Genomic DNA, 21,568 nt, shown 5'->3' on the forward strand with positions numbered 1-21,568 from the left:
ATCTTTCCAGCCCAGGGGTCAAACCCATATCTCCTGCATTTGCAGGTGGATTCTTTACCACTGAGCCACCAGGGAAGCCTCATACTGATTTTATGTATGTCTGTTGTCCAGTTTTGCAACCCTGCAATCTTTTATTTACTAAACACTAATTGAAACATACTCTTCACTTGGCACTATTCTAGAGATGATAACAATACAAAGAAATGAGTTTTATAATTTTTGGGACCAGGACATGCCACCCCCAAATACGTCACTTCGCATATGCTTAAGGATTAATTTCAGCTGAAGGCACTTGAGTTCCTGAAATCCTTTATTTGCCTAAAAGCAGAGCCTCCCCAAAGAATCTGTGTCCCTAAATCCCCTTTCCCAGGGCAACTCTAATCTTCCCTTCTGGGAGAGCAGAAGTGGACATCTCACTCAGACTATGTTACAAACCAGCATATCTCCCGTCTGTTCTTCTAAGTGTCCATTTGCTCTTCCATAAGTGCCCTTTCTATTCCTCCCTTCCCCTACTAAATTAGGTAAATATACAGAGCCCTAGTTCTAACCACCTCTTTGAGTTACTCATCACTGGGTATGCCCAGGTGTTATTTACACAATACTGTTTCCTTTTTTCTTGTTAACCTGCCTTTTTTCAATCTAACTGACAGTGCCCCACCCTGAACACTTAGGTGAGTAGAGGGAAAAAGATGATTTTTCCTGCCCTAGTTTCCCCTGGTGCCTCAGCAGTAAAGAATTTGCCCACAATGTGGGAGATGCTGGTTCAATCCCTGGGTCGGGAAAATCCCCTGGAGAAGGAAATGGCAACCCACTCCAGTTTTCTTGCCTGGAGAATCCCATGAACAGAGGAGCCTGGCCGGCTACAGTCCTTGAGGTCGCAAAAGAGTCAATAACACCTTAGTGACTAAACAACAACAACAGTTTTAAAGGACAACTTTTTCTTTTTTTTTTTTTTAAAGGTAAAATCATGATGCTCATATACAAAGAGAATAAACACATATCAAAAAGTTTAACTCATTCATTCATGATGGAACCAGAAAGCAGTCACCAACAAGTTCAAAGGAGAATTGGACTAAAGAGATTTACATACTCCTTTGGACAAAGTTCATTTGCATCTCTATAAACAGGAACCATCTGCATCCAATGGATAGGAAACTTGGCATCACTATCAGCATTCCACAAGGTAATTTCTATTTCTACAGGAGTTAATACACGAGGAAAATTAGACCCTAATTCATCTCCCAAAACCTTGGACTCTAAGCATAAAGCTGATGTTCAGGAGACGCTTCCCTATGGTATATTACAGGGAAGGGGCAGGTTTTCAGGCTCAGGCAGGGAGAAATTCACTTCAGTATGACAGTAAAGGGAATTAGATCCCCTGAAGGCTGTTTCCTGTTTCAGTGCATTCCCTGTCCTCCAACAGCTGCCTCCCTTAGGGTGTGGTCTGCAGGTTCAACGTGCTGAGTTTCTACATTAGAGAACCTGAAAGGCTACTGAGAACAGCGCGTGGGACTGCTCCTTGTTGGAATGAGGGGGGCGGGGGAATTGGGACAGCTTCATTAGGAGAGCACCATCCAGCTTCTCCCTAAGGCTGAGGCGAACTCTGCAAAGACTTTTTAAAGCAAACTGGGAGAACTCCCTGGCGGTCCAGAGGTTAAGACTCCAAGTTTCCACCACAGAAGACATGGGTTTGATCCCTGCTTGGGGAACTAAGATCTTGCAAGCCAAGCAGCACAGCCAAAAAAAACATAAAGCAAGTTGGCAAGCATGGCCAGTTAGAGAATTTTAGGAGAGTGAAGAGAGGGTAGGAGGAAGAGGAGTTGTCATCCATGGGTAAGGCTGGGCCTGTGACTAGAGACTCAGTGAGTCACTGGTGAACTCAGGGTGACCGCAGGCCTGGAGGAGGCCATGGGGCACTGGGGCAGGGAACCTGCCTACAGGAGAGGTAATTCGCATTCTCACTGCAGTAGAGGCTGTCTCCCCACCCCGGCTTGAAAACTTCCACCCCCACCCCACAACTTACCCCCTAGGGGAGGGGTCTCCTGAACACTGTCTTCAAGCTGAGGAACATTTTGGAAAGTATAGGAACTGCATGATTTCCATCAAAGGTCCAGTATTTTACTCCCAGGCAGAGGTTTTATCTTGAATGCCTACATTCTTTTCCAAAGAAGCTGCAAGCCATGGGGGAGGGGCAGAGGGCTTTAACTCTGGGAAGCTTGGGTTCACATCTGAACTCTGAAATCCATCTTGGGCAAAGCCTTCACTGTTGAAAGTCTGAAAGGTTTAGAATCCAAGTTTTCTAGAGACAGAGAGGTCTAATTTTCCTCACGCATTGAAAGAACTATTGTAACAATCCTTACCTTACCGACCTCCCAGGCTTACAACAAGATTTAAATTTAAAAGACAGCTTTTGAGCAAGGGCAGAGTTCCTTCTGACAATGATCATTTAGATTTATTGCACAAATTGGGCTTCCCTGGTGGTTCAGATGGTAAAGAATCTACCTGCAATGCAGGAGACACAGGTTCAGTCCCTGGGTCGGGAAGATCCCCTGGAGAAGGAAATGGCAACCCACTCCAGTATTCTTGCCTGGGAAACCCCATGGACAGAGGGGCCTGGTGGGCTACAGTCCATGGGGTCGCAAGATTTGGATACAACTCAGCGACTAACCCCACCGGTGGTTAAGAATCTGCCTGCCAATGCAAGGGACATGGGTTCGATCCCCAGTCCGGGAAGATTCCACAGGTCTGGGAGCAACTAAGCCTGTGCGCCACAACAGAGAAGCCACCACAATGAGAGGCCCATGCATCACGACAAAGAGTAACCCCCGATCACCTCAACTAGAGAAAGCCTGCACGCAGCCATGAAGACCCAGCGTAAGCAAAAGTTTAAAAAGAAAAAAAATCTGATTCCTTATGATCCACTACTAAGTCCTAATTTTGAAAAACAGCTATACCAGGGACAGTGATGGAGAGAGCTGGCTGGGAAGTCAGTAGTCTTCTGTACTCAAAAGGGAGCTCCTCCACTTGCTGCGTGCCTTGGTTCAGCTAATGAACTTGGCTAATCCCCAAGGTTCTCAGCTGTCACATGGGGACAAGCTACTTCACAGGGTTTTGGGGGGAATGGGATAGGAAGCCCTTACGATCATTTTTATCAGATGGATTCTGGGTTCTAGGAAGCCCCTAAGGTTTCCAAGTTTTTCAGCCCATGCGTTCTATTCATTTGTATAGGGAAGCTCCCCTGGCTAAAAACCTCCACTGGTTCCCTCACCTGTGGTCTATTTCAAGCTGTGGTCCATGGCTTGACCCTCTGAACGTGGCCCCTAAGGCCAGTGCCGCCTGAACCACATCTCAGCTTTGGCCCCTGCCCTCGGATCTCTGAATAGCCTAATCCCCAAACTCGAGTCCTGTGCTTCTGAACAGTGTCCTCTGATGTGTCTTTGTCTTGGATCATAAAGTTTTCTCCTGAAATGCCTTTCATTTTCATCTAAACACCACCTCTACAGGTCTTAAGATCAAGCATGAGGGTCACCTTCTGTGTATATGGGCTTTTCTGGTGTATTGCTTTTCCCTCCCTTTCCTCTAGTTCCCGTCATATATATGTCATATATATATATGACATATAGGCTTCCCGAGTGGCTCAGCAGTAAAGAATCCACCTGCAATGCAGGAGCCACAGGAGACTCGGGTTCGATCCCTGGGTCAGGAAGATCCCCTGGAGGAGAGTATGGCAACCCACTCCAGTGTTCTTGCCTGGAGAATTTCATGGACTGAGGAGCCTGGTGGGCTACAGTCCATAGGGTCACAAAGAGTCAGACATGACTGAAGCGACTGAGCACAAATATATATTTGACCACATCCTGCAACATATGGGATCTTCCACAACTGGGGCTTGAACCCATGCCCCCTGCAGTGGGAGCATTGATTCTTAACCATTGGACTACTGGGGAAGTTCCTGTCCTAATATTAAATGAAGAAAAAAGAGATAACTGCAGGTAAATATTTAACATCTTTGGAAAGCCGAGTGTATACAACTTCAAAATAATCTTAATATAATTAAATGACCCTTATTTCATATGAGAATTTCAAAACACTTTTGACAGGGTTGGGGTTCAGCTACAGCCTTGCAATTTGGCTTTTTTTTTTTTTCCCCCAGACATACCTTGAATATCAGATGCTTGTGTGCCTCTCTGTTTTATTTTGTTCTTAATTCTAAGAAAAGTAATGCTGAGACTAAGCCAAGGGTCAATAGGAGTGTGATGGGAGAACAGTGAATATAAATCTAACTCTTCTGCAAACAGATTAAATATATGAATTACAGCTGTTGTGGGACTGTGTCTCATGACATTCCTGGTGTCCTGCTCCGGATGTGTTTTTAGGGAGACGAGGCAGGACAATTCGTTAGGACTCAGACGGAACAGATGAATCAGCTCAACCTTCTGGAAGTTGCTCTGCTGCGCCAGGTCCTACGTAGCAGTTGTGAAATGCCCTGAAGGAGATGGATGTAAGTCCTTCTCTCTGTATTTTAGATCAAGATTTTTCTTGCTCAAAGCCAAAGAGAAAGGGGAAAGGATGAAAGAGTGGCCAAGATAGTTGGCATGGAAAATTGAGCATCTCTGTCCTAATTTTTCCATCTGAAAAATGCAGGGAAAAAGTGTGTGTTGTGAGTTCCTGACTCTTCTGAGCACTCTTACTTTGGAAATTCAACCAAGTTTCCATCCTAGAACCAGGAGGAATGCTCCAGAATCCTAGTGATCCTACTGTCTAGGCTGAAATTCAAATATTCCTGAGGCTGCCTACCCACCCTTAAATGTTTCCTGCATATCTGAGGGTCCTAGATAAGAGGGATGCAACATTTCTGCTCAAATTAAAGCGCAAAGCTGACCTTGGGATCTCGGTCATTAGCCAGCCTATTTTAAGTACCTCATCCAGGTCTTCCCTGGCAGTTCAGTGGTTAGGACTTTGAGCTTCCACTGCAGTGGGCACAGGTTTGATCCCTCGTTGGGGAACTAAGATCCCATAAGCTGAGAGGCGTGATGGGAAGAAAAAAAAAACAAGCAACACGTCTGTTCCAACCCTTCCTGTATATTCTTTCTCAGTTTCCCTCACTCTCACTCCCAATACCCTGGCAATTAACCAGCTCAGGAAGCTTCACCCATTGCTTGGCATCCCAGCCACCCATGACTGTACTTTAAGCCCTTATTGTATAGCTGGAAACTATTCAACTAATCTTGATTCTTCTACTTGAGTCCTCTTTAAATCAGTGTGCCTCACAGAGTGCCAGAGTGCTTGCTCTAAGACGCAAAGATGCCCTTTTCACTCTGAAAATCCTTCAAGAACTCCATGACATTATAAGAAGAATTCTCAGCTCCCTGGTATGGTAGACAAGACCTTTCATTTTCTGGTCCTGCAACCCCACAAGCTGAAACTTGCACTCTACTTGGATCAGCCGCTTAGAAGTTCCCAGAATGGGCCCGCCTGTGTCTTTGCTCTTGTGATTTCCTGAGGGCAGTGCCTTCTATAGACATTCAAATCAACTGTGCCTTCTTACCAGAAGCACACCTCGACCTCTCCCCAAGGACTCTCAGCCAGCCAGCGGCTCCTCCTCTGCTTTCCTTTAGAACATTCTGCTTATCTCAGTCTCGATATGTATCTCTTCAAGTAGCTCCTTCATGAGAGAGTGTGTGTGTATATTGGAAATCCAATATTTATTAAATTTAACTAAATCAATTTTTATAAAATATTGATTTATTTACGTGGCTGCTTCAGGTTCTTAGTTTCAGCATGCAGAATTTCTTTAGTTGTGGCACTGGGGATCTTTAGTTGCAGCATGTGGGATTTAGTTCCCTGACGAGGAATGGAACCCGGGACCCCTGCCTTGGGAGGGCAGAGTCTTAGCCACTGGACCAACAGGGAAGTCCCAAATAAATTGATTTTTAATCTTTCAGAACTTCAAATAGTGCCAAGCTTTTTCCAGCACCAGGGTCTTTGCATAATTAATCTGCTGGAATAATTTTTCTCCCCATGTTTTCCTTATTTCCAATATAGCAGCACTAATTGTCTAATTTCTAATTATTTATGAAGATAACACAGCTAGTGGTTAATAGTTTAGCTACCAATATCAGAGTGCCCAATTTCAAAAATGGGTGACTTTAAGCAATTTTCTCACTTTGTGTTTGTACATGCCTCAGTTCCTTATCTGTAAAATGGTACCGATAATCCCGGTTATGAGCAGTAAGTTAAATAAGACAATATGTGCTAAACAGATTTGTGCCTGGCCTGTAGCTGGTATTTATTGTTCTGTACTTAAATTAAAAAAAAATTATTAAATGTCATTTTATCTAAGCTCCTAGAAGGCAGAGATTCTAATTTTTTCTATACTGCTATACCCCAGTGCCTACCATGGCATACAGTAAGTGCAAAATAAATTCATGCCATCTGGACTTCCTTGGTGGTTCAGTGGTTAAGATTTCAGGCTCCCAGTGCAGGAAGCATGGGTTCAACCCTTGGTGGAGGAACTAAGATCCCTCATGCCACATGGCTCGGGGAAAAAAAAAAAAATCATGCCTTCTGAATGAGTGAATAAATGGCAATCCTTTCTTTAGAACATTCACTGAAGATAAGTAGGGAACTGTGCCTGCTTATTAGGGTGAGGACAGAAGCTGTATCAGTGACCTTCTTTATGTTATTTAGTTTTTGGCTGCACCCCATAGCACCTTAGTTCCTGGACCAGGGATTGAACCCGAAGCCCCTGCATTGGAAGGGGGAGTCTTAACCATTGGACCACCAGGCAAGTCCTTCAGTAGCCCTTTTAAATCAATCCTTATATTCACCTGGCTATAAAACCAAGTAACTTTTTTTCCCTTTAGTTTAAATGAAACCACTTGGGTGATAGTTAGATAAATAATGTCATTCTTGGATTTTTATTAGAGGAACATGGGCACTTATTTACTTCATTCAGAACTGAGAGTATCAGGTCTGGGACTGCTTATGAAACTGTTGGAATAAACATGCTCAGGTTAAGGTGACCTTGCACTAGAGAGAACAGACTGAGTCTCGAGATGGTGCACTAGGAGAAGAGAATGACAAGCAGTATCAAAATAACAAGGTGATGTAGGCAGCTCTGTAAGCAAGTTCAATTCCAACTGTGATCTTGAATTTTATTTTCAGTGAAAACCTTAGCTTCCCTCTGCATAAACCACCTTATAAAATTAGTAACATAGACATCGGAGAGGAAAGGACAACTTTATCCTTTTTAGTAGGGAAAGAAGTAAAGTTCTGAAAAAGAAGGAAAGTCTAAAATCAGCTTCCGTAGGATGTAGTTTGTTTTTTTAACCACAAAACTTTCAACAAAGAGTTTTAAAAATAAGTCAATAGGGGGAAGGGTGGAGAGAGGAATAGTTAGGGGGTTTGGGATGGGCATGTACACCCTGTTATATTTAAAACAGATAACCATCAAGGACCTACTGTATAGCATAGGGAACTCTGCTCAATAGTCTGAAACAGCCTAATTGGGAAAAGAATTTGAAAAAGAATAGATACATGTGTATGGATAACTGAATCACTTCATTGTACACCTGAATCTAACACATTGTTAATCAACTGTACTCCAATATAATATAAAAGTTTAAAAATCTATAAATAAATAAAACACTTGTGTAAAAAAAAATACAACAAAATAAAAGCCAGCCTGTGATGTTGGGGAAATAAAAAAGGTCAGTGGGTAAAGGCTGTTAATTCAATCTCTGGATTGGGAAGATCCCCTAGAGTAAGAAATGGCAACCCACTTCATGGACAGAGGATTCTGGTGGGCTTCAGTCCAATGGGGTCACAAAGAGTAGCTACGAGTGAGCACACACAAACATACCCAAAGGCTATTGAAGAATAGTTATGCCAGAAAACCTAGGTTGAGCCAAGGTACAGTCGTTGAGTGCAGCCAAGGCAGAAAGGATGGTAACAGTAGGTTACCTAGTTCTCATTCTCTAATGAATGTCATGCCAGGAGGTCATCAGGATCAGAGTGTGACAAATTTGTTTATACCGCCGGTTCAGTTCAGTTTCTCAGTTGCTTCTGACTCTTCGCAACCCCATGGACTGCAGCATACCAGGACTCCCTGCGCATTACCAGCTCCCGGAGCTTACTCAAACTCATGTCCATCAAGTCAGTGATGCTATCCAACCATCTCATCCTCTGTCATCCCCTTCTCCTCCTGCCCTCACTCTTTCCCAGCATCAGAGTCTTTTCAGAAAAGTCAGTTCTTCACATCAGGTGGCCAAATTATTAGAGTTTCAGCTTCAGCATCAGTCCTTCCAATGAATACTTAGGACTGATTTCCTTTAGGATGGACTGGTTGGATCTCCTTGCTGTCCAAGAGACTCTCAAGAGTCTTCCAGATGTGGTTCTGGCCCACTAGACTAGGCGATCAAGCTACTGCATCCTTGTCCCTCTCATAGGAAAGATGCCATTAGTGTAGATTCTCTTCTTGGGCGAATGATAGAGTCTTATAGTTCTTGCTTGCCCCCAAACAGAATTAGGGTTAGGGTTAGGTTTATACTGCCAGAAGCTTATGAAAACCAATGGGCCACCCTGGTGACCCTTCCAAATCTCAGCACTGCAGACCCAGGGCCAGCTCCTTTATTTTCCAGCTGTAGAATCAGTATCAGTTCTTTTGCTCATCCAATTATACGTTTTAACCGTTTCCATTCATCTCCTCTTTATTTCTCTGTATTCTATGTTGTTTATCACTTTGCACAATCGTAGAGTTCAGAAGTCATGCCCATGCAAAGTTTAAGCACCAGCAGGTGGTGATGGTTTCAGAGGAGGAAGAGGAGCAGACTTCTCAGGACAGGTATGGTTCTGGCCCACTAGACTAGGCGATCAAGCTACTGGATCCTTGTCCCCCTCATAGGAAAGATGCCCTCCTTGGAAAAGTAGATTCCCTTCTTGGAAAAATGATAGATTCTTGTAGTTCTTGCTCGCCCCCAGACAGAATCTCTTATCCTCACAACCCAGTACCCTTTCTTGTTATAGTATTGTATCTAGAGTCTTCCAACTCTAAACCAGATGAAAAAGCAATTCTAGAACTTTCTTACACAATGAGAAAGATGCAGGACTAAGGCAAGGTGGGGGAGGACAAGGGAAAAGGAAGCGAGACTCCAGTCAGACGCACACTCACCACTTTTTGGTTCCCTTCACGATCAGTGAGCAGCCATTCGATATCCAGGGTGTCTTTTTCTGGGAGCCCCAGCTGATGGTGACAGGGCAGAGTAACCTTCTCCTCTGCCACTTTTTTGATCTCAGTGTGAGTCCCCAAGGTTCCAACGTAGTAGGAAACTGGAAGAGGAAAACCTCCAATGAGTCGTGCAGAAACTGGAAAACGGGGTGCAGGAAACAAATACTAAGGCTAATAATTACTGGACGTTTCTGTGGGCAAGAGGCATGTCAAGGTGTTGGAGGAAGCCTGGTCCAGAAGTACTGGAAGTCCCTGGTCTCACACTGGCTCCTCCATTAACTGAATTCATCATATCTTCCATACCCCCCCCAAATTACACTCCTGGTAATGCCCACCTTCCCTACCCTCCAGGGTTTTTAGAAACAATGAAATCACTCAAGTTAAAAACAACTTTGTTTTTTGATCTTTCTCTCCCCTACTAACAAAGGCTTCTGAAAGGATGGAAACTAACAAGGAGGACAGGGTTAGCCTCCTTCCAGCACAGGCTCCAGATGTGGTTCACTCCTCAGAGCCTTGAAGTCCGGCCTGCCCTTACAGAACTCTCAGCAAGTGCAGCCGTGCCTGCAGGAACAAGCGGGCTCTTGCGGCAGCCCCTGCTCCCTCAAGGGACACACAGTCTCCTCCTCCCCCAGCTTCCATCTTCATTCTCCATAGTTTCATATCATATGGCTGCACAACAGGAAGCAGCACTTTCTACTCAAAGCAAAATTCCAAGCTACCACATTTGGATCCTGCCCCTTCATCCGTCCAATATTCCTTTGGCCAATAGGAATTCAGTTCCACTTTCCTTAACTTTCATCTTTTTCCAGAAATGGTATTGTGTCAGTAACAAATTTTTTTTTTTTTTTTTTTGCTTGTGGGAGCTCAGTTCCCTGACCAGGAATGGAACCAAGGCCCCCAGCAGTGGAAGCGTGGAGTCCAAACTGCTAGATCACCAGGAATTCCACCAACTTGCCCAGTATCACACAGCTAGGAAGTGTCAGCACAAGGCTCTATCCAGATCTGTCTCCCTACGAAGCTCACCCTAACAGCCATGCTAAACTACTCATACCCTTGGTTTTATGTGGCTTCCTGAGTGTCTGGTTCTTCCAGTTGCCTCTAAGCACGTTGAGATTAAGTTCTACTACCACTGCATGCCCAGAGCACTCAGTCAGGGTCTTACATGCTGCAGGTGCTCAATAAATACTTATTGGATGGATTTGAATTTAACCCATGCACTGATTTTATTAATGAGCAAACTGAGGGCTGGGGATAAAGGAGTTGGCCCAAGGTCCTACAACTCATTTAGTGGCAGAACTAACCCATATAAAACCTATCCTCCTTCAGTTCCCATAAAGCAGAGCCGGTTTGCCCTGTACTAAGCTAAGCTTCTATGGAGGAGCTCTGGCTTCCATCTCTGATCACTTTCCACTGGACAGGACAGTGTTCAGATGAAGCACCCCTGGCAAAGCTAGAGAACCCAGCACCAATTTGGTGCATACAGTAGGCACTCAATATATATTGAATAATTAAATGCAAAGAATCAGCTAGGAAATTTGCCGATTTGAGCCACTAGAGGGAATCAGAGGCTCAGATTTGGTTGATGTCCTCAAAGGAAAGGAACACAGTGGTGGGTGGTGTGCTTTGCCAGAGCACCAAGTTCTATTTATACCACACCCAGAATTAACACAGCAGTGCAGGGCCAGGCCACTCCATGAATCATAAATGGTTTTACCAAGGCAAGGAGCCTCAGGATCAGGGTGTATGCACCTCTAGTCTTCTCTGAACCTCAGGTCCCTAGAATCCCTGCAGAGTTCTCAGGTACTTCTGTGCTTTTTAACTCAAACTCCTGAAGTCTACATGCAAAGTGCCTGGGCTCTCCTTACAACCTCCAGGCTTGGCAATGCTCATGGGGGCTGCTGAATATGTGTCTGCTGCTTGGCAGGTGAGCAAGAAGGGGCAATTTAACCCCCAGGGGCCAGCCTTGGGTTCCCTGGGCACTGAAGGGTTCACTTTCATTGAGAAAGACCTTGCTGCTACTGCTGCTTAATCATTCAGTCATGTCTAACTCTTTGCAGCTCATGGACCATAGCCCGCAAGGCTCCTCTGTCCATGGGATTTCCCAGGCAAGAATACTGGAGTGGGTTGCCATTTCCTTCTCCAGGGGATCTTCCTAACCTAGGGATCAACCATGAGTCTCCTGCTTGGCAGGCAGATTCTTTACCACTGAGTCACCTGGGAAGCTGGAGAAAGACTTGTTCAGTGGCTAAGTCATGTTTGACTCTTTGTGACCCCGTGGACGGCAGCACGCCAGGCTTCTCTGTTCTTCCCCATCTCCCAGAGTTTGCTCAAACTCATGTCCATTGGGTCAGTGATGCCATCTAACCATCTCATCCTCTGTTGTCCCCCTCTCCTCCTGCCCTCAATCTTTCCCAGCATCAGGGTCTTTTCCAATGAATTGGCTCTTTGCATCAGGTGGCCAAAGTATTGGAGCTTCAGTTTCAGCATCAGTCTTTCCAATGAGTATTCAGGGTTGATTTCTTTTAGGATTGACTGGTTTGACCTCCTTACAGTTGAAGGGACTCTCAAGAGTCTTCTCCAGCACCACAATTCGAAAGCATCAGTTCTTTGGGGCTCAGCCTTCTTTATGGTTCAACACTCACATCTGTACATGACTGCTGGAAAAACCATAGCTTTGACTATATAGACCTTTGTCAGTAAAGCGATGTCTCTGCTTTTTAATATGCTGTCTACATTTGTCATAAAACATTCATAGTTGAAATCTTTCTAAAAATGTTATGTCCAAAGAACTGGCCTTGTTTTGGTGGTCAAATAGACACCTTGGATGATCCTTTCATGGAGGCTCACTTAGTCCAAATAAGTGAGACCTATAATTTTCTTGCATTGACTTTCCCTCATATATTGAGGCCCAATTTTTGGATCAGATTGTCAGTTCGAGCAGATGTGGCAGGATAGAGAATCCTGGCTGAGTTTTTTTAAGATGGCTACCTCCCCTAAGGCCACTGGTAACCTAGCTTGCTTTTATGGATCCAAAAAGACAAATGGCCCAGGGTAACTATTTCAAAAAATATATTTATTTCTATTTATTTATTTATGTATTTTAATGGGCTTCCCAGATGGTGCAGTGGTAAACAATCCACCTGCCAATGCAGGAGATGCAAGAAACATGGGTTAAGAACCCTGCATCGGGAAAATCCCTTGGAGCAGGAAATGGCAACTCACTCCAGTACTCTTGCCTGGAGAATCCCATGGACAGAGGAGCCTGGTGGGCTATAGTACAAGAAGTCACAAAGAGTTGGACACGACTGAGCACAGCACACAATTTATTTGGCTGTGCTGGGTCTTAGTTGTGGCCTTTGAACTCTTAGTTGTGGTATGTGGGATCTGGTTTCCTGACCAGGGATCAAACCAAGGCCCCCTGTATCAGGAGGACAGAGTCTTAGCCACTATTCCACCAAAGAAGTCCACCCAGAGTAACTTTTAATAGAAACTGGGATCTGCATATAAAATATCTTATTTCCCTTTTATTTCCCAAGCAGAGAACTTTCTCTGTCTCAAATATTTACTGAATGCCTACGAGGCACAAGTTGCCCAGGGTCTGCATGCTATTCCCTCCAAAGAATGGATCCTCTAGTGCTGCCATCATTAACTCTGACACCCCACGTTCCCCCAGGGCCCCTAGGAGAGGCCATGTGCTTTCTGGCCTGTTTTAGAACTGAGTTGTTGATTATCAGGCTGCGTAGACATACTGTTTACAAGTAACATAGAAAGCCGTCGCAGCTCCTGTCTGAAGTCATGCACAGGAGCTGCGCCATTGCCACTGTTTAATGTACAGTGGGGCACCCGTGAAGGGCGATGGAGGGGTGCAAGCACCCACTTTCCACTCAGTGGTTACACTCTTTTCAATGGACCTGTTCAATTTCCGAAGTGGGAGGAAAGTTTCCTTGTGTTTTGCTTTACAGGGAATATTCAAGAAGGCCTCAGGAAAACCAAAATCATCAAATGTCATTCAGAAAAATACAAAGGATTTTGGAAATTTTAATTTTTAAAATAATTTATTTTTGGCTGTGCTGGGTCTTCACTGCTTCGCTCAGGCTTTCTCTAGTTGTGGAGAGAAATGGCGGCTACTCTCTAGTGGTACGTGGGCTTCTCATTGCTCTGGCTTCTCTTGTTTCAGAGCACGGACTCAGTCTCTGTGTGGACTTCAGTAGTTGTGGCTCATGGGCTTAGCTCATCCTTGGTATCTGGAATCTTCCCTTCATTGGCAGGCGGATTCTTATCCACTGTGCCACCAGGGAAGTCCGGATTTTGGGAATTTTAAACTTCTCTTATAGATCAAGAAATCAAGTCTTGGAGAAAAGTGACTCACCCAAAGGCCTTCAATTTCTAGACTAATATATATGTAAAATTCTGTAGGTGTGGGACTGTGTGTATGTGTGCGCGCGCAGGAATGTGTTTTCCAGACTGTTTCTGGAACACTGTATGCAGGTCAAGATTTAATAGAAAGACCACGAGTTTGGAGTCAGATGGATGTGGTGTGGACTTAATTTGCTCTAAGACCAATTAACTCCCTGACTTCTCTGAGTCTTTTCTCTGAATGAGTATAAAAACATCAATCATGAAAGACGGTTGTAAGGGTTATTAAGATGTTTATCAAGTGTCTGGCACTGGCACAGGACATACAGTGCAGACTCAACAAATGGTCAGTTAATAGTTGTACGAAAAGGAAAATGAGAAAAACATGCTACGGAGGTGAAGCAGGATTGTGAGGAGTTTGAAAGTCATTTTGCTAGATAACTTAATGTTTGGCCATATTTGTTCACTCTCTCTCCATATATACTACTACTACTACTACTACTAAGTCACTCCAGTTGTGTCCGACTCTGTGCGATATGTATGTATGGATATATACAGATGGGCTTCCCGGGTGGCGCTAGTGGTAAAGAACCCGGCTGCCAATTCAGGGGATGCTGGAGACAAGGGTTCGATCCCTGGGTCAGGAAGATCCCCTGGAGAAGGAAATGGCAACCCACTCCAGTATTCTTGCCTGGAGAATCCCATGGACAGAAGAGCCTGGTGGGCTACAGTCCATAGGATCTCAAAGAGTAGGACACGACTGAAGCGACCTAGCATGCACGGACACTAGTCTTTATTTTTTGGGGGGAGGGGGAAGGGGTGCTTCCCTGCTGGCTCAGATAGTGAAGAATCTGCCTGCAATGCAGGAGACTTGGATTCGATATATATATACAGATATATTTTGTCACAGATTTTTCCTGCTATATTTCAACATCATGATCACACCCAGGAAAAGTAACCACATTGCGTGATTACTGGAAAATCAATCATTTCTGACAAGAGTGGTTAAGGAAGACTCCAAGGAATAAGTGGGACTAAGCTAGTTCTGGAGACAGACAGGTTTTTCCTGCGGACCGGAGGGAAGGCAGAGAGCGCCCCGGTGGGGGAGCAGCTGCAGTGGAGGCAGAGGCAGCCCCTCCCCCACCCCATCAGCCCCTCAGGCGCCCTGGCTGTAAAACAGGGGAGTTTTCTATTTTGCCTTCCCATACTAGCCTGACCCCAGAATCTCTCCAGCCAACGGGCTTTATGAGGTCTTTGGAAAAGGAAAACCAAATTCACTCTGAGCTGCTAAATGATTCATTTCGCTGTCTCCTCAGAGACAAACGTATATTTGATATTTAGAAAAAGACTGGAGCTGAAGGAACACAGCTGTGGTTACCAGTGGAATTTCAGGCATCTGGGAATCAGTGTGGTGCCTTGTTATCTTTTCCCCCAAGGAGGTGAATATTTGTTCCTGAAATCCTAAAATGAATGGTGTGGGTGCAAGGACCAAGGTGGAAGCCTTGGCTTCAGTGGTGGTGGTGGCGGGTGGGTCGGGGGAGGCAGGGGGTGTATAGAGCTTCCTCCTAATTTCCAGTCTGAGGGTTGGTTTTAGAGGAGGTGAAGGAAGGGAAAAGCAAGGAGAAAGATGGAATAAAGGAGGGGGAGGGGGAAGTGGGAGAGAGGAGGAGGGGAGGACGGGGAGGGGAGAGGGGAGGGAGTCAGATCAGACAAAGAGGAGAAGAGAGGGGGAAAAGGGAGAGACGCTGATAGAAGATAGTTGAAGAAGTTTCCAGACTAAACACAGGCTGATTAAAAACTATCAACTCACCTCCCTTCCCCTCTGTGAAAAACTGTCTCAATATGTACTTCATGTGTATTTATCCACATTAAAAAATCGTAAGGCGCTCTTCACCTATCAGGTAGAAAAGAGATACAAAAGATGATAACAGTTTCTCCTCCCTCCTCAAACCATTTGAAAGCTAATGATTAATAATACTTTACATTTATTTAGCAATTAACACTTAACTCAGCCTATTCAACTGCATTTTTTCATGTGAGCCCTAGGAGCACCTGAAAGCTCATGTTATCACCTCTGTTTCAGAGAAGAGAAATTGGAGGACCACACAGCTGAGGCCACATGGCTAATGGGTAGCCCTTCAGGGACATGGGCCCACCTCCAGTGTTTTCTAATCTCTTTTCTGAATCAAAGCTTCTCCCTTGAAATTGACTGGTTGGAAACACAGAGATCATGTTTATTAAATATGGATGGCCCAGAGCTAGGTAGCAGAACTAATCTGAGTAGACACATTAAGATATTAAGAATTATCTGGGACTTCCCTGGTGGTCCAGTGGCTAAGACTCTGTGCTCCCAATGCAGGGGACCAGAGTTCAAAATCTGGATAGGGAACTAGGTCCCACATGCCACACCTAGGAGCTCACATGCCACAGCCAAACATCCTGCAAATTAAGATAGAAGATTGTGCTGCAACCAAGACCTGGCACAGCCAAATAAATAAATATATTTTTTAAAGATATAGTTATCTTGCTAGCTGAGATTCTGAGGCGAAAACAAGATGAAAACAATTTAATAGCAACAATTGTTAAAAGTTATAGCCAGGCAGAAGTACAGGGTTGGGAAAGACCTGGAGGACCTGGGGGGTTACAAGATTTATACTGACCAGTAGTATGATATAATTGCTGAAAAATCCCAATGAGCTTGGGCTGCATTAAAAGAGGTTTAATGTCCTAAGGCATAACCACTTCATTGTTTTCTATCCTAGACTAAGGAGCACATCCAGACATCTGTGTTCAGTTCTAGAAGCTGCACATGGGAGGGATGCTCACAACAAAGCTGGCATCCAGGGTTGTAACTGGGAGATGATGGGATCTAAGAAACTTGTCATGTGAGGAATAGTTGACAATTATCGGTGAAAAGTTGGCAGGATGGAACTTATTGAGTGTTGTTCCAGAGAGCAGAATTAGGTCCAGATGGTATAATGGATTCAACCATAAAAGGATAAACTGGGAGATCTCCAACACCTCTTTCCAGTTCTGAAATGATGATTCTCTGACAAAGGATTTATTCCATTTGGTTTTATATATATAATATATATATATTATATATCTTTTGTTGTTGTTGTTTGTTTTTTAAATTGAAGTATAGTGGGCTTCCCAAGTGGCTCAGTGGCAAAGAATCTGTCTGCCAAGCAGGAGGGTTTGATCCCTGGGTTGGGAAGATCCCCTGGAGAAGAAAATGGCAACCCACTCCTGTATTCTTGCCTGTGAAATCCCACAGACAGAGAAGCCTGGCAGCCTTCTCCATGGAGTCGCAAAGAGTTGGACACGATTGAGTGACTAAACCACCACCACCACCAGAGTTGAATTACAATGTTGTGTTCATCACTGCTGTACAGCAAAATGACTCAGCTGGCTCAGATGGTAAAGCATCTGTCTACAATGTGGGAGACCTGGGTTCAATCCCTGGGTCGGGAAGATTCCCTGGAGAAGGAAATGGCAACCCACTCCAGTACTCTTGCCTAGAAAATCCCATGGATGGAGAAGCCTGGTGCAGGCTACTGCCCATGGGGCCGCAGAGAGTCAGACACGACTACTAAGCAACTTCACTTTCACTTTTCACTTTCTTTCATACACAAATACATTTTTTTCATATTCTTTACCATTATGGTTTATCACAGGATATTGAATATAGTTCCCTGTGCTATAGAGTAGGACCATATTGTTTATCCATACTTTGGCTTAATATGCTGATAGACATTCTAACAGTTAATCCCTGCCTGATCGGAGAACAAGCTGTTATCATTTAATGAATTTTCTATTCCTGGAATCACTTGAGTGGGGGTGTATCAGGAGCTATGAAAGGAATTCTTCTATGTGGATGTTAAACTCAACATTTCATGTTTCTCCTAACATTCTATGAATATTTTATCCAGTACTTGCTATAGTCAAGACACGGTCCTAATATACAAAGTGTAAGATACAGAGGTATACTATTCGCTGTCAATATATTTTGTCATCATCAATCAGCTCTTACACAATTTATACAAATAATCTAATTTTGTTCCATTGTATATTATTTTTAAAGATCATCATTGAAGGGCTATTTGATAGAACTAAAAAGAACTGGCCCCATGCAACTAGTTGTGGATATTTTAATCCACAAGGGGGCAGAATTTACTTAGGATTAGCTGTGCCTCATTAGTAAAATGGCTTATTAACATTGATAAAGAATTATAGATTACCTTGCTGGATGCAATCTCAAAAACGACAGAATGACCTCTATTCGTCTCCAAAAAAAAAAAAAAAAGAATTATAGATTACCTTGGATTTAAGTACTTTGCTGCCATTTGTGGTTATATGCTAAATTTCAAACTGTATGCATTTAGTTTCCAGGGCTCATGGGAAAAAAATCCATTAAAGAAATAGAAACACTTTTTAAAATAATTTAAGGTCACTGGTTTAACTTTTTTCAGCTGAAATGGATGTTTATTTTGTCTGAGACCAAAAAATCTTATTTTCATTGCAGAATTTCTTATGAAACGAATTGATTACTCAGGTGTTGTGAAGCGTCATCTGCAGAGAGTCAATAAAGAAAGGTAGGGACTTCCTTGGTGGTCCAGTGGTTAAGACTCCAAGCTTCCAGTGCAGGATGCCCAGGTTCCATCCCTGATCAGGGAACTAGATCCCACATGCTGCAACTGAGTGTTCACATGCTGTAACTAAAGATCCTGCCTGCTGCAATAAAGATCAAAGATTCCAAGTGCTGCAACTAAGACCTGGTACAGCTAAATAAATAAATAGATGGCATCACCGACTCAATGCACATGAGTTTGCGCAAACTCAGGGAGATAGTGGATGACAGGGAAGCCTGACGTGCTGCAGTCCATAGGGTTGCAAAGAGTTGGACGTGATTGAGTGACTGAAAAACAACAAAAAAAGAAAGGCAAAGAGTGAAGGAATAAATATTCATTCAAGGTATTTTAGAGGGGAGGAATTAGCAGAAGAACCCTTAGGGTCCTTTTAATCTTGATGTTTAGCTTTTGTTCTAGGCCAGTAATTTACTGAATTACAAAACCCTGGAATGGGCTGGTTCTCTGCAATGTAGAATCTCAAACTTGAGAAGGCCCAGAAGGTAATTTTGGTTATTATCTTACCTTCAGGTAAATTTCATATTTAAAACTAATCTGCTAAAACATATCAAATTGTTCATAGTCTCTTATTATCACTAAATCTGAAACCACAGCAAAACTGCTACACAATCTTGACAGGTTTGTTAGTGTGTGTGTATGCCTAGCTGTGTCCGACTCTTTGCGACCCCATGGAGTGTAGGTCGCCAGGCTCCTCTGTCCAGGAGATGTCCCAGGCAAGAATCCTGCAGTGGGTTGCCATTTCCTTCTCCAGGGCATTTTCCCAACCCAGGGATTGAACCTTTGTCTCCTGCATTGGCAGGTCGATTCTTTACTACTAGCGCCACCTGGGAAGCCCACTATAGTTTTAAAATATATTGAGTGACAAATTTGTACTATAATTTTGTTGGTTTCTTGGCTCTTCTGTCTGTCCCTAGAGAGGGTGATGGAGGGTAAAACAGATCAAGTTCAGGACGGTCATCTTCTCTTTGTCATTAGCTTTGATGGGAAGGTGGAGGATGAAGGATAAAGTCAAAGGCTGAACTGAGGCTTTAACTTATCAGTGGATTTTAATTATCAACATAATCCCAAGTCTCCATTGCCATGAACCCCTAAAAATTGATTGCTGCTCTCTCAATAGCCAGTCTGTATCTATTTTTAATTTCCCCTCTCTGGTTGAATCTCTGCTGAAGGTGATAAAAGATTTAGGTCTAGAAAGTGACTTAGCTTTTGGAATGAGATAGAAGCTATAAATAGGCATGTCAATGAAATAGGTTAGTTCTTGGAGCGTCAGCATCAAAGGCATACATTCTCATCTGATCTGCATATAGACATGGGCAGGCTTGTAGGGGTCTCTGAGATTTGTATGTTCCTGCATATGTGAACACAGATAAATGCGTGGAACATTATAAGCAAGCATACTACCGAGAACAGAATTCTGAGGAATAACTGGTGTCTGTCTAAGTCCAGAGTGATCCCTTTAGACTGGGTTTGTAGCCTTCCCCTGACCTGGATAAACCATTACTCTCAGATAGCCAACCCCCAGCTATAGGACAGTGGCAGAGCTCACATGCCTTTTATGTGATATTAGTGACCAGTATGTGAGACCTCACCAGGACTGAGGGTCCACAGTGATGGTCTGATCTGCCAAACACTGAGGTCAGCTTGGCAACTCATTTCCTAAGCAGTCAGACTGCTGTTCCCAGTCTTTGGAATGCCATTACCTATCAATCAGGGCTGCTCAAAGTCCAACCTATTCTTCAGACCCAAGTTAAATATTCAATATTTCCTTTCCTTCTTTTTTTTTTTTTAATGTTCTTGTTTTTGGTAATGCACCATGCAGGATCTTAGTTACCTGACCAGGAATTGAACCCATATCTGTGCCTCCTGCACTGGGAATGCAGAGTCTCAACCACTGGACCACTATATGAAGCCATCCCTGATCACCTTGGTGATCTTCCTCTTTTAAATTCCTAGAGCACATTCTGACCCTCACCTTCATATTGATCACACATTGCTTTGAGATAGATTTGTTGGGTGCTTATATTGTTTCTCTATTAATGGGGTGTCTTCATAGACAAAAAGAGAATGTCATTCATTTTTGTAGCCTGACACCACTTAGGGTGGGAACCGGAGGGCAGCTCATATTCGTCAAACAACTATACACTCCTGGTTACCACTGTCCTCTTAAAAAATATTCACAATCTAAAAGTTGAGTGCATGCATGCTCAGAGCCACCTGAGAAGCCCTTAAAAGTTGAATTACGTTTTAATCTGTGGAGGACTTCAAGCCCTGAAGACAGCATCACAAGTAACCCTGAGAAAATTGCTCTGAGAAGGCAAGGGAAGCAGCCAGGTTATACAGAAGTTTTCCAGCAAAGGGCAGGTAGTCTGAACATCAAAAGATTATTGTTAATTAAAGGAAGCCAGTATCCCAAGTTAAGGAATTTGGTGCTTTTCTGTGTATAGGAAGATGCAAGAGTCTGGGCGCACTGAAATCATTCCTTTCATATGCATCTCAGCTTTCCTAGGCCAATATCTCCTGTTTTCCACATCCTGAGCTCCCTTGGGGCTCACCCTAGGGCGAGGCTACAGCTTACTGGCTTACTGGCTCTGTTGTCCCCTTCTCCTCCTGCCCCCAATCCCTCCCAGCATCAGAGTCTTTTCCAGTGAGTCAACTCTTCTCATGAGGTGGCTGAAGTACTGGAGTTTCAGCTTTAGCATCATTCCTTCCAAAGAAATCCCAGGGTTGATCTCCTTCAGAATAGACTGGTTGGATCGCCTTGCAGTCCAAGGGACTCTCAAGAGTCTTCTCCAACACCACAGTTCAAAAGCATCAATTCTTTGGTGCTCAGCCTTCACAGTCCAACTCTCACATCCATACATGACCACTGGAAAAACCATAGCCTTGACTAGATGGACCTTAGTTGGCAAAGTAATGTCTCTGCTTTTGAATATGCTATCTAAGTTGGTCGTAACTTTTCTTCCAAGGAGTAAGTGTCTTTTAATTTCACGGCTGCAGTCACCATCTGCAGTGATTTTGGAGCCCCAAAAATAAAGTCTGACACTGTTTCCACTGTTTCCCCATCTATTTCCCATGAAGTGATGGGACCATATGCCATGATCTTCGTTTTCTGAATATTGAGCTTTAAGCCAACTTTTTCGCTCTCCTCTTTCACTTTTATCAAGAGGCTTTTTATTTCCTCTTCACTTTCTGCCATAAGGGTGGTGTCATCTGCATATCTGAGGTGATTGATATTTCTCCCGGCAATCTTGATTCCAGCTTGTGTTTCTTCCAGTCCAGCGTTTCTCATGATGTACTCTGCATATAAGTTAAATAAGCAGGGTGACAATATACA

General features: G+C 43.8%; 1 protein-coding gene and 1 long non-coding RNA gene across 5 annotated transcripts in view; one reads left to right on the top strand and one right to left on the bottom strand.

Annotated features, from left to right (window-relative positions):
- The window catches only part of LOC120876389 (CXADR like membrane protein), a 113,726-nt gene that overhangs the window by 22,024 nt on the left and 70,134 nt on the right, over window positions 1-21,568 (bottom strand). For 3 of the 4 annotated variants that reach the window (XM_040258240.1, XM_040258242.1, XM_040258243.1), the window contains exons 1-2: window positions 15,396-15,490; window positions 9,173-9,330 (exon numbers count right to left, since the gene is read on the bottom strand). In XM_040258240.1, coding sequence (XP_040114174.1) covers window positions 9,173-9,330; window positions 15,396-15,438 — 201 coding nt within the window. In that variant the 5' untranslated portion in view covers window positions 15,439-15,490. Of the gene's footprint in view, window positions 1-9,172; window positions 9,331-15,395; window positions 15,491-21,568 lie in introns of those variants that run through there. The other variant, XM_040258244.1, reaches the window with a different exon arrangement.
- Window positions 1-21,568, top strand: part of LOC120876390 — a 66,636-nt gene that overhangs the window by 17,118 nt on the left and 27,950 nt on the right. The window lies entirely within an intron of this gene.

Source organism: Oryx dammah, unplaced genomic scaffold, assembly GCF_014754425.2.
Source record: "Oryx dammah isolate SB20612 unplaced genomic scaffold, SCBI_Odam_1.1 HiC_scaffold_17, whole genome shotgun sequence".
Lineage (NCBI taxonomy): Eukaryota > Metazoa > Chordata > Mammalia > Artiodactyla > Bovidae > Oryx > Oryx dammah.